The sequence below is a fragment of the Triticum urartu genome, chromosome 3 (genome assembly GCF_003073215.2).
Source record: "Triticum urartu cultivar G1812 chromosome 3, Tu2.1, whole genome shotgun sequence".
NCBI lineage: Eukaryota > Viridiplantae > Streptophyta > Magnoliopsida > Poales > Poaceae > Triticum > Triticum urartu.
This window is the reverse complement of record NC_053024.1, coordinates 46,435,570-46,448,687: the sequence shown is the minus strand read 5'-3', so window position 1 is coordinate 46,448,687 and position 13,118 is coordinate 46,435,570. Positions and strand designations below refer to the sequence as shown.

The window sequence follows — 13,118 nt, the reverse complement described above, 5'->3', positions numbered from 1 at the left end:
GAACCCCAACTCCACCAGTTAGTACGCCTATTCCTGTGGAGGAAGCACAACCAGCTAATCGTAGTTTAGCATCTATCGCATTTGATGTTGTTAAATCGTATGTGCGTATCTTCCCATCTTGGAAATATTATACTAAAGATGAAGGAAAATGCCAGTGGCAGGTGTTTGTCCAGGAGTTATCTGTAAGTAATGTTATTCATGGCAATTACTTTGCTTCGTCCCATACATCCTACCTCCATGATGGTTATAATACAGCAAATTTTCCCATTTTTCTCTATAGAGAAGGACCGATTTGGAAACTCGGGATGAGGTAACCTGTGCTAATACCTATGCTATCTTCAAGAATGCTTGGTGGCAGTATCAGAATTACCTGAAGAAAACGTACTTCACCAGCAAAGGAACTCATCAAATTCCCTTACTTTTTCCCGAGACACATTTACTGGACAATGATTGGGAACGCCTTGTTCTGTACTGATCCCGAACCAAGAATGTGGTAAGGTCTATGAGCTCATTTTCTATTTTTAAGTATTATATTCTTGCGTCTTACTGTACTCTGTTCATGTAGAACAAGTGCCTAAACCTGAAGAACAACTGTTCTAATTTAAGATTCCATTGCTACCATAGGACATAGATATATGTTTTTTTTTATGCTTTTATTATGTACTAGTATTTGGCAATAGAAGACTTGGTAGTTTAATCCTGTCCACCTTACTAATGATCTGGTTCACCGAAATGAGTTTCATATACTAGTACATGCTAAAATTGTTATGTGTCTACTTGTTTCTTCTTTTAGAATGCTGAAAGAATATTGGGGAAGAGTGCCTTATTAAGCAACGATAAAGGAAGTAATGCAGATAAGGTTCAGGATAGTGACACATCCTGTCTTGGTTTAGTGTTGGAGTTACTGGCCACTACCGCTTGCACAAGCTATTCAAACTCACTGTCTGAATCAGTTCACTTTCTTGAGTCTCAACTACAAGCTGAAAGACATCGATCAGCTGTGCTGCGACAAGAAGTGGAAGGACTGCGAAAGTCCCTGGAGCATTCAGATGCATACTTTCTGGTGCAACAGCAAGCATTGGAGGATTTTAGCGCCAAACAGGACAAAGCTAATCAGCTTGCTAAGCTTATTGCCAGCATGGTGGATACCCAGGATAACGTTTCTTGAGCTCTTCTGAAGTTGTTTCAGTTATGCTCTTGTTTTGCTGCCGCGTTTATTTGCACTGGTGGCCAATTTTGACGGCCAATGTATATGATATGCTGCTTTGTTCCCTATATTTGAACTGGTGGCGAACTTTGATGCTCAGTGGATGTAATATGTGTAATAGCCATGATAGCCTAGCGTTAGTTGCTTGCTTATTTATTTCCTTGTTGTCTTGTTTATTTGTTTGCTTGTAGTCATTGCAGTTCTTTTTCCGCGGTTAAGTAGTGGCTGCAATAACCTATTTTTTAAAACTAGGCCACAATAACCATGGGCTAATATTTACTGTAGTGACACTGGGCCTCCTACGGGCCATAGAAACAGTGGGCCTTCTACGGGCCGTAGAAACAGTAGGCCTTCTAGGGGCCGTAGAAACAATGGGCCTTCTACGGGCCATATCATCAATGGGCCTTATACGGGTCGTATGATCGATTGGCCAAACATGGGCCAATAACAGGTCGCATTATGGCCGTAAACGGGCTAGAGTTGGAATCGTCCGTTCATGGGCCGACCGTAACGGGCCATCGTTAATAGGCCGTATTTGATGATGCTATGAAAACGGCCCAATGTATTAACGGACCACAAACGGGCTGACTGTAACCACAGGCTGAATTTGGCCCACAAGCAGAAAATGACAGTAACGGGCCGTAAGTAAACGAATGCTGGAAATGATCTCAAGAATAAATGGGCTCTGAGAAGGCCAAAAGATAACATGGGCTGAATAACGGGCCGTTAATGGGTATAAAGTGATACATTATTCATTACAGGCCAGTTTCACCACGGGCCGTTAATGGGTGTAAAGTGATACATTGTTCATTATGGGCCAGTTTCACCACGGGTCGTTAATAGTCCAAGAGTTACATAGGGCCTCATATGGGCCGAAAGACGTCATGGGCCAGAAGTGAAAACGGGCTGGAATCATATTGGATGGCCCGAATGACGCTACTGGGCCTAATTCGGATAGGGCGTAATGGGCCTTGGGTTAGCGGGCTGTAAATGGGTTATATGCGAACAGGCCATTAACAGGCTTTCCATGGGCCGGCCGGCCACCTTTTGACCAAGTTAAACAGGCCGGCCTTTTCACAGGAATGGGCCTCTGTTGGGTCGTGCCACGTGTCGACGTATCATAGGCGCCTATCTGACCCACTAACGAGCTGACACGTGTTTCGTCCGGCCAATAAGAATTTTACATGTGGAAATTTCCCATTGGTCGGGGCTGTTAACGGGTTATCGGATCCAAAACCCGACCCGATAGCTTAACGGCGTTCCGTTACGGTGGATGCCACGTGTCGGTCATCCTTGACGAAAGCACTTCTGTGACGCGCGATTTATCGTCATGGAAGTGGACACTTCCGTGATGATAATTTTGGTAATGTCATGGAACACTTCTACAACAGCACAGGTATGACTATCTTGATTATGTCATAAATTTGTCATGGATGTACATGCATGACAAAAAACGCGACCTACTGTGACAAACACGTATCATCACGGAAGTGTATTTTTTTTGTAGTGCACTCCTCACTCGGTTGCCAAACCGCACAGGCCCGATGGAATGGAAAAAACAAAAGGGATCAAAGGACGGAGATAATGATCTTAAAGAAGGATTTGAACCCAACATCATTGGCAGGAAATAGTATGCTGAAGAAAAAAGACTCCTGAAATTGAAAGAAATGAAAGAGAGGGCGGATGCCGAGCAGTGGAAGGCGACGACCAAGGAGAGGAAGGTTGAGCTAGAGGAGAGGAAGGTTGAGCTAGAGGAGAGGAAGGTGGCAGCTGATGATCATAAGGCGGTGGAGGAAAAAGCAGAAAAAAAATATGTTCATGGACACAAGTGGTATTGACACGAAGCAAAAAGCATATGTTGAGTTGTGTAGCGTAGAAGGTCGTAATCACAAGGAACTTGATGGGTGGCATGGTAGGAGGAACGGGTGGCATGGGAGGAGGAACGAGTGGCATGAGTAGCAGCATGGGAGAAAGAATGGGTGCCACAGTATATCGATCAATTTACTTAGTGTGCCATAACCTCTTGGTTTTATCGGTATTAATGCTTGGTTATTGTTGTTAATTTCTATTCTAGTACAAACCATAATGGCTAAAACACACACAATTGGAATTTCTTGGAGTTCAGCTACATTTTTGTCAATGGTGCTCCAATCCATCTCCACTTTTAAAGTTTATAAATTTGTTCTTTTTAGTTAATTTTTTTGTTTTTGTTTTTGGTTTTGTTGACTTTATTTTTGTTTAGGTTAGTCAATATAACTCGCCCAAGTGAGGATCTGGTGTATTCCATCATGTCCATCCATAGACCCATCTCTTTACTGTAGATGCAGTTACTTCCTATCTGGCATGTCTTAACTTCAGAAAAACTCACCTTAATCATTTTATACCTTCTATATACATGCCATGGTAAATAATATTACATACCGACACCAAAATATATCCCCGTTACCTATATATGAAGCAAACTATTTGCTAAAGTATGGCATATTCAGTACAACATTTGGAATCAAAATGTGCACCGCAATTGCGATGTACAATCTCACATCATAATATGTTCCTTGATTCGGATCTGACTCTTATACGTGTGTTGGCATGCAATTATGTACTATATTGTTCCTTATTAATGTTATTTAAACTTGCCACTTCACTTGGATACTTACCATCTCAATGAGTCGTGTATATGTCAGATATGACATGTATTTTAATACAGCATTACCCATATTTATTAAGATAATATGTATCAAGTTGAATTATGAATGTGAGATTTTAATGATCTCCTTGCATTGTTTACAGAGAAGTGCATTTGAGTAAAATGCACGATTAGTACATTAACCGTCAATGATATTGAGTTCGGTACATCAACTTGAAAACGACAAGTTTAGTCCATTAACTTGCACCAGTGATAAGCCAAAAGCGCAAACCAACCGAGCAAAGCAAATGACACTGACATGTCATGATGTCGTGGCCTTCATGTCACTGTGGGAATTCGTAGGGGGTTATTTGATAAAAAAACTTTCATATTTACAATTTAGTCCTTCACATATTAGTGTCGATATACATTCATTGAACTCAAATTCTTCAGTAGGGAACAAAATCCCTAGTTCCGCTGTCATCTAATTCGTACTCACAAAATCTAGCGTCGTGAACCAAATAATTTGCCACAGGGTTGCCCCTTTTGCGCAACTCTCTCTCTCTCACACACACACACACAATTTGAATGTTATTGTGTTCGATGGCTGCCTGGTGCTATTTCTCCACCTCCCACCACTCCTCCTCCACCTCCACTCTTCCCTCTACGTAGCTAATCACACTTTGCGTCAAATGGAGGTCACAGTTGCCTTGGACGATGTCAAGGAGCTCAACCCAAAGCTGTGACATGGGGTATATGCAACGCAGGCCGATCCGGCTCGGATGGCAAGCCAGATTATTAGTCAGCAAGCCAGAGTGCAAGGCCAGTGAAATCAAGAATCCTGACGTTGCGCAGGGCGCGTCGACGCCTTGCCAGCGTATATGTTTTTGTGTTTCGTACATGCTGCTTGCATTTGTTTTCCATGTTGTGACATTATCATGAGTTTTCTCAAGACGCGGAGGGGAATGTTGCAAACCAAACGGCAGGGGTTTTGCGTTGGAAAAAGTGGAACAAAAAAATAATAACAGCAGTTTTGGCAAGGAGAACCTCGGTTACCTCCGATACACAAACCCGAGGCCTTGGGCTGCGCCGCGCGGAGCAACAACAATTGTAGAAAAGCCCAGCCCAGCCCGCCGTTTTCCCATCCACGCCCTCCCCTCAAATCCACCTCCTTTGCGCAAACCACCTCACGAAATATCCAAACTACCCCCGAGCCCTAATCCCCTCCCCCGCGAGGTCGTCCGTCCCTGCCCCCCTCGCGGCGGCGGCCACCGAATCCGCGCCCGCGCCGCCGCTCCCCGGCCCGAGGTCAAAGCTCTCTCCCTCGCCCCGAGTTCGGTTCACGCTCCGCCCGCTTGCCCGCCGCGCGCCGTTGGTCTCTAGTCTTCCTCTGTTGCTTTTTTTGGGACTGGCTCCCACCCTGGATCCGGCCGCTGTTTTTCGGTGTGATTTGCGCAAGTTCCAGGGGATTCTTGCGCAAAAAATGAATTTTTGTTTTCCAAGTTCCTACTTTCCTCCTTCGCCGTCGCTGTTGCTGTTGCGTATTATCTTCGCGGCCCTGCTGCGATTAGGATTTAGGAACGAGGGCCTCCGGCGGCGGAGGGGGGAAGTTGGTGGCGGGGGGAGGCGCTCTTCTCTTCTGGCCCAACCAAGGCTCTGTTCTTCGCACCTGTTGACGATGAGCCCCTCCTGCCGCCGTTCTCCTGCCCCACGACCTCCTGCGAAGTTGAATTCTGTAAAAAAGGACTGGCTTGTCTGTTACTCGCGTAATCTTTCTATTGTTTGCAGTTCATCTGTTTCTGTTCATGATGGAGTAGTTCATTCTTTGCTCGGTGTTGGTCCAGAAATGAGGGCTGAAGTCGAATTTGTATCCGCACCTAGTTTTGACAGAGGTTTGGACATCGGAGCACCGGATATCGGGTCTGTATTGGTCTTGCTTCGATGTATCGGATGTTGGATATGTATGTAGTTATATACTATGAGGGGAAAATGTCTGTCCTGTTTTAGTTAGTCTTATTACCTGTACCATGCCTTTTTGGTCCAAATTGAACGTACAGTGCTTTAGAGGCATGGCAAATATATGATTCTAAGTTTACTGTCTGCATTGCCAAAGAAATTAATCAAGACTCACAAATCTGTATGGTAACATAACAGAGGGCATTATATATATGCTTATTTTCAGAAATTATGCATAATCTTAATCGTTTGATGAAGTTATGCATAATCTCTCTTCCTTGGTTGCTTTTCTGGTGTTCCCACCATGGATGGATCCAGCCGCTGTTTGTCGGTGTGTTTTGTGCAAGTTCCAGGGGATTCTTGCACAAAAATGATTTTTTTTTCTTGTCGAAGTTCCTACCTCGCTGTTGCTGTTGTTGTGTGGTATTATCGTTGCGGTCCTGCTTCGATTAGGATTTAAGAACGATGACCTTTGGCGTGGAGGGGAAATTGGTGGTGGAGAGAGACACTTTTCTCTTCTAGCCCAACCAAGGTTCTGTTCTTAGCACTAGTTGACAACGAGCCCCTCCCCTATCCCCGTTTTCTATTCCACGACCTTCCGTGAGGTTGAATTTTGTAAAAAGGGAATGATTTTAATAGAGCCCATGTCTATTTTGAAGGAATACCTGATGTGTTGACTGGCTTGCCTGTTACTCGCGTTATCTTTTCTTTTGTTTGCAGTTCATCCGATCATCTTGGTTCTGTTCATGATGGACTAGTCATCCTTTGTCTGGTGTTGATCCAGAAATGAGAGCTGACGTTGAATTTGTATCCACACGTAGTTTTAACTGAGGTTCGGAGTACTGGATATCGGGTCCATATTTGTCTCGCTTGGATGTATCGGATGTTGGATATGTATGTAGTTATATCGGAGGGGACAATGTCTGTCTCGTTTTAGTTAGTCTTACTCATACCATGCCTTTTTGGTACTGTACAATTTAAACGCACGGTGCTTGAGCATGGCAAATATATGATTCCAAGTTTACTGTCTGGTTGATTGTGAAATAACTTATTAAAGACTCACAAAGTCCTTATGGTAACATAACAGAGGCCATTATACGTATGCTTATTTCCAAAAGTTATGCATAAACTTGATAATTTGATGAAGTTGTAAATGCTAATTTCATTTTAAAAATCCATCGTTGAAGGGGGAAAGTTCCTTCCCTTAATTTTACATTTGTTAGGTAGAAGTGAGGCACCCTGCGGAGGCTGCGCCTCGAACGCGGGTGGGTGGGCTCACGGGTGTGTGCTCTAACCAACCGGCCATTGCTCGGTTCTTGAATTTTATTTTCAACTCTTCTTTAAGAAGAAGAAAAGGCATTTATGTATTAGTCTATATTGGTGGACATACTAGGTCAAATACTGGCCATGTTGGTCGATATGTGTGAAAACGATATTTATGAAATGAAATGCTATATCTGTACTGGTAAGCCAGTGATGCTTATATATCAGTTGTGTCGGCATATATGTAGAATCTTGATTTTAGTTGCATCACATAAGCTGGTGGCTAAGGCCTTACAGGAGCAATCTAGAGGCCAGGTATCGAATCCCAACAGTGCTGAGTAAAATCAGAATTTCCCCCCGAGAGAATGTTTTCCACATCGAGCACGGGAAAAAATAGGTGCCGTTCCCAATGGTTATAAAAATAAGATAGAATCACCCTAGGTAAAAAAAAATCATCATAGATCAGCGATGGTATACTTGATTGGAAGGTTGATGCTTTGGAGTCAAAAGATTGTAATGTTTTCCTAATAAATTATAGGGAGGAATATCGAAAGTAAATGGTTCAGTCTGTCGTTTGTGCGTGATTCTGTCTACCTGTCATACGAATGATCAATTGTGTAAAATCTCATGTTAAACTGGAGCTGTATTCTAGAGTTCATATTCTTACTTTGTGTAATGTTTTCCATCACTATAATGTAATTTATTTTTCTAAAATGCAGTGGTATCGCGGAACAGCTAAGGAAGCATGACAGAGGGTGGTTTTGTGGTAGCCATTTGCCAACATGGTGGGGAGTTCACTTCTGGTCCCAATGGGAATTTGATCTACAAAGGAGGAGAAGCGCATGCTGTTGACGTCTCTCGGGAGATGTCCCTTGACAGCTTCAAGGATGAGGTGTCCAAGGTGTTCCATGTTGATGTCACCGATATGTCGTTCAAGTACTTCCTTCCGAACAATAACAGGACGCTCATCACAATCTCATGTGATAGAGATTTGCAACGGATGGTTGATTTTACTGCTAGTGCTGCCCAAGCAGATGTTTTTGTGATAAGTAGAGTGGAGAACAGGTATGCGTTGTTCTACCTTTTTGTAGTTCATGTAGAAGAGCCAATATCAAACATCTCCTGATGTGATGGATATTTTTTCTTATACTGGGTAACTAGGAGTGTCGTAACGTACACTGGAGCTTCCACTGTTAAAGCTGGATCTAATGCACATGGCGACAAAAGGAAAAGGACAGCTTCCAAAAACAAGTAGGTGGTACTGTGCCGGTTTAGATTTTCTAATGTTACTACTCTTCCATGTTACAGCCAATGATCTCTTTGTCTTCTCCAGGGCATCCAAAAGTAATAAGAAGACCGCCAGTGCTACTGGTGTTGTAGTTCAAGCTGATACCAATGATCTTAATCAACCTACCAATGATCTCAATCAACCTACCAATGATCTCAATCAACCTACCAGTGATATAAATCAACCAAGAGCTTTGGTGACCTTGAATGATTACAACGAGTATGCAACCAGTCTTCTATAGTTGATTCATCTTTGCATGTCTACTGTGCCCTGATTTCTTCCTATTGTGAGATGTATCTTGGTCACATATTATTGTACACCAGATTTAAAGCCCCTATTTTATTATTCAATAGTAGCCTTCTCTGCAAATTAAATTCATGCCAACTTCAGGAGGAGCAGTTTGTTTCGATGTTGTGGTTAGGCAGTTAGCATATAAAGTTGTCTGCCTACCTTATTTTCTGGAGTTTTTAGCTGCCATTACTGCCATCCATTTTCATTTATTCATGCTTGGCGAAATGTCTAGAATTTAAATCTTGCCATTGCATTGGTTTATAGCATCATTTATGTTAGGAAATAGATCTTGCCATTGCCTTGGTTTATAGCATCATTCATGGACTGCATAATATGCTTACATATAGGCATCTTCACTACACTTCGTTACTGCCCCTTTGTTTTTTTGTTATGGTTACTTTATATGCATCTTCCTTACTTTGTTATACCCTTTATTACATTGTAGGCATCTGCACTACTTTGTTAGTTAGGACAACTGCTGATGTATACCTACTACCACCCGTTGTTGAAGCTGTTTCTCTTGCATAGTTTTCATATCATGCTCTCTGTATTTCACATTGTGATCTGAATGGTTTCGTGCCCTGACTGCATGCCTTTTGTGATCGTTTTTCATTCTGAATATTTTGTAGTTGCTGCTACTTTAGTTCTCTCTTACAGTCTCATGATAACATGTATGGTTTTCATTGTTTGTACTGTCATGACCTGTAAATTGTAAATGTCACTCATTCTACTTTGTGATACGATATTGTCCAAAACTTATGATTTCTATTTTCCTTGGATGAAACTAGGGATTTTCCACTGGAATTTGGCCATGATGTTGCCTTTCCCACCACAGCTGGAGCTGTTTCCTCTGCTCCAGACGATCTGAATCATGACAAGCTTGCTCTCGTTGATACCACACAAAGGTAGTTATCTGCTCACTTTATTATGTCTTTTGTACTCCACAGAGTTCGTAAAAAGGATAAGTTTCACAGATGCCAGCATGGCTTTTGCAGGGAACCTACTGGTTTTTTTGATGATGCAGTCAATGCATATGATGGTTCTGATATCATAATAGATCCTCCACAGGAGCTTACCAATAATCCTGCTTTGTTTTGGGAGGACATTATCAAAGGTGTTGGCCAAGAATTTGATAATGTGAAGGATTTCCGAGCTCAGTTGTGCAAGTACTCCATCGGCAAAGGATTTGTGTACCGATTTATTAAGAATGAAACCACCCGTGTCACTGTAAAGTGTGTTGCGGATGGCTGCACCTGGCGATTGCATGCATCCGAGTCATCTCGTAACAAGAAATTTGTTATCAAGAAAATGACTGATGAGCATACATGTGGAGGAGAAGGCGGAGAGGGTCAGCGGCGAGCAACAAGACAGTGGCTGACTACCATCATTAAGCAGAAACTGCGTGAGAACTCATTGCTCAAACCAAAGGATCTTGTGAAGGAAATACATGAGGAGTATGGGGTTATGCTGACCTATTCACAGGTTTGGCGAGGTAGAGAAGTGGCTCAGAAGGAGATGTTTCATGTTCAGAGGGAGGCATCCGGCCATTTGCCCTGGTATGGGGAGAGGCTTATGCAGACTAACCCAGGGAGTATACTTGACTTGTCTGAGTTCTCTGAAAACAGACGTTTCATTTTTGCATTCCATGCTTCTTTGGAAGGCTTTGCAAGTGGGTGCAGGCCCCTCCTTTTTCTTGACAAGGTTCCGCTCAAAGCGACAAATGAGTATAAGTTGCTGGTTGCTGCTGCAGTTGATGCAGATGATGGTGTCTTTCCAGTTGCATTTAATGTGGTTGAAGATGATAATTACGAGAACTGGGTTTGGTTCTTGATGAAGCTGAGGATTGCTCTCCAGTATCATAACTACCCATTGAATGCTATGACATTCTTGTCCAATGGACAAAAGGGTCTGGATGCTGCTGTCGCACATGCTTTTGAAGGTAGCCACCATGCCTTCTGTTTGCATCATATCATGGAGGAATTCAAAGGAGAACTGAAGAAGGGACCATGGTCGCAACAGATAAGAGATGCGATGGTCGAGGATTTTACTCGTGCAGCCCAAGCATGCAGCATTGATGATTTTAATGCATCAATTGAGAGCATAAGGAATATATCCACTGAAGCTGCCGACTGGATCATTGCGAGTAAGCCAGAGCATTGGTCAGATGCCATCTTCAGAGGCTGTCGGTATGACCATTTCTCATCGAACATTGTTGATGCGTTTAATAACTGGATACCTACAAAGAAGGAGGGGTCCATGGTGCTGATGGTGGACTCTCTGAGGACAAAAATAATGGAGACAATAGAAGCGAGGCGTGAAGCCTGCAAGTCATGGGAAGGGCCTCTAACACCTTCCATTGATTACAAAGCAAAGGATGAGATAACCAAGGCTGGCAAGCTGACCGTGCTATGCTCTTCTGAGACCGTGTTTGAAGTGCGGGGCAGCGGTATTTTTGTTGTTAATCTTGCAAACTGCGAATGCACGTGCCGGAGGTGGCAACTTTCTGGCCTCCCCTGCATGCATGTTATTGCTGTGTGTAACAGGATTGGGCGGTCTTTCTACGAATACTGCTCAAAGTTTTTCACAACAGATAGCTACCGTCAGACATACTCAGGAACAATCTACCCAATTCCCGACATGGACACCCTTGATTTTAGCGCTGCGGCAATGGTCCCGCCTCCCAGGCCACGGACATCAGATAAACCTAGAAGGAAGCGGTTTAACCCCAACAAGCCAACCACTCTTATACGGCTCTGTAGCAGGTGCAAGCAAGTAGGCCACAACAAGGCCACCTGTGAAGCTGCTTTTCTGTAGACAAAGCATTTTCTTTATCTGCAGCATGTATATCAGGTATATCTTTGTCTTTGCCCTACATTTTCTCCAATAAGAATATAAGATAACCTCTTTCCTTGATCAATCACAAGCTAGGAATATGTAATGTTCAAACTCACCATTCTTGCTGGATAAGTGGCATCTTAATTAGTAAACGGAATTTCTCAAGGATGTTTTGACTACTGTATAGAAAACCAACTTTACATCGACTGAAACATCTATGCCTAGTATTATTCATTTCCATGAACAAGAAAATTAATTGGAGATCTACTTTTGGTTGCCTTCCATCTATGCCTAGTATTATTGCCTTCCATGAACAAGAAAATTAATGAGAGGAGGTCTACTTTTGGTTGCTGAATTGTTGTCTAGGTTTAGTTTCCACCCTGACTCTAATGCCGTTTAACTTGCACCTAGCACCATTTCATCCTAGATGGCTTCCTCTCCTCTCCCCTCCCTGTGTCTTTGTTCCCTCCCATACCAACCCCAAATCGATATTTTGCTACTCTCCATAGTTCTCGCCCCTGTCAAGCTAGCCACCTACTTCAGTGGGTGTGGAATGGTGGTCGCTGGCCAGATCTGTGGCTACTGGCAACTGAGGTGATAGTCGCCTCGGGGGCAAAGGTGGAGGTCTTACTACTAGATTAAGTCTGTGACTCTTGGGTGCTAGGTTGAGTTCTTACTATCTGATACATTCTGTTGCTCTTGTGCACTAGGTTGAGTTCTTACTGTCCGATCCATTTTGTGCTAGCTGCTTTTCTTTCATACATTTGATTTGGTTTCCTCGAATTCGAAGTACTTGCTAGCAATAGTATCCCAGTCTGAACTAATCTTCCACTGGTAGCAGGGAGGGTGGTGATACCGATTGGTGGAATGAATTCTGACAGTTGCTGTTTGGCTAATCCAACATGTTGTGTTCTTTTTACCACTGCAGGTTCACCGAGAGGTGGCTGATGAAAGAGAGAGTTTCCTAGCAAAAACAGAAGGAAAGAAAGAGAATGCTTCCCGGCAAAGGAAGAAAGAAAGAAGTAGAGAGCTTATGGTGGTGCCTGTTGTATGTACAGTAGATGGAGAGAATCAGAGAATGGGGGATGGGTAATTAGAAGACATGCATGAATTGATACCGTTGTTGTTGTTTGTTTATATGAAGGCTGTAACTTGGAAAGGTTTCCTTGGTGGTTGTTGACTAGAGATGATGATGGTTAATAAATGTGCTAGTACATCTTTGGATAGTGTCAGCTCTACATCTTTGTGGTGGGGTCGTTGTGTTGGTGGTATGTCCGCGTACATGTGTGGACTCCTTTGTTTGGGGACGGAATGAGGGATTTCAGTCCGATCCTGCATATAAGGGCGGAGTAGGGGTCTGTGCTGGAGATGCCCTCACCTACAATGCGGCGAGCCAAGGGAAGGCGTAGCGCCGGGTTTGGTGTCGATGCCAACTAATGCATTGGGCGCTTGCCTTCTTTCCCCTCTCGCACTAGCTATGGAGGGCAACGTTGGGCCTAGTTTTTGTTCAGTACTAGTGACCGTGATTAGCGCCTAGCAAAGATGGCCTTAGTGGGTACCTTGCTATTAAATCATGGGTTGCCTTTATTTCCGTTTGAGGTGTGCGTTCGAGGCATAAAAAAAAATGCAGCTGTGCTTCTAAGAATTAAAAG

The 13,118-nt window shown here is 43.3% G+C and overlaps 1 protein-coding gene across 5 annotated transcripts; it reads left to right on the top strand.

The window, feature by feature from the left end:
* Window positions 1–4,990: 4,990 nt before the first annotated feature.
* On the top strand, window positions 4,991–12,698 carry LOC125542688. Of its 5 annotated transcripts, none has more exons than XM_048705827.1 (7): window positions 4,991–5,141; window positions 7,772–8,117; window positions 8,214–8,303; window positions 8,386–8,559; window positions 9,420–9,536; window positions 9,627–11,481; window positions 12,395–12,698. In XM_048705827.1, the coding sequence occupies exons 2-6, from the start codon at window positions 7,798–7,800 to the stop codon at window positions 11,443–11,445; spliced, it is 2,520 nt and encodes an 839-aa protein (XP_048561784.1). In that variant the 5' UTR covers window positions 4,991–5,141; window positions 7,772–7,797; the 3' UTR covers window positions 11,446–11,481; window positions 12,395–12,698. The 5 variants fall into 5 exon arrangements, with proteins under 5 accessions (XP_048561784.1, XP_048561788.1, XP_048561786.1 ...); XM_048705831.1 differs by lacking the exon at window positions 4,991–5,141 and adding an exon at window positions 5,186–5,204; XM_048705829.1 differs by lacking the exon at window positions 4,991–5,141 and adding an exon at window positions 5,327–5,568.
* Window positions 12,699–13,118: the final 420 nt, after the last annotated feature.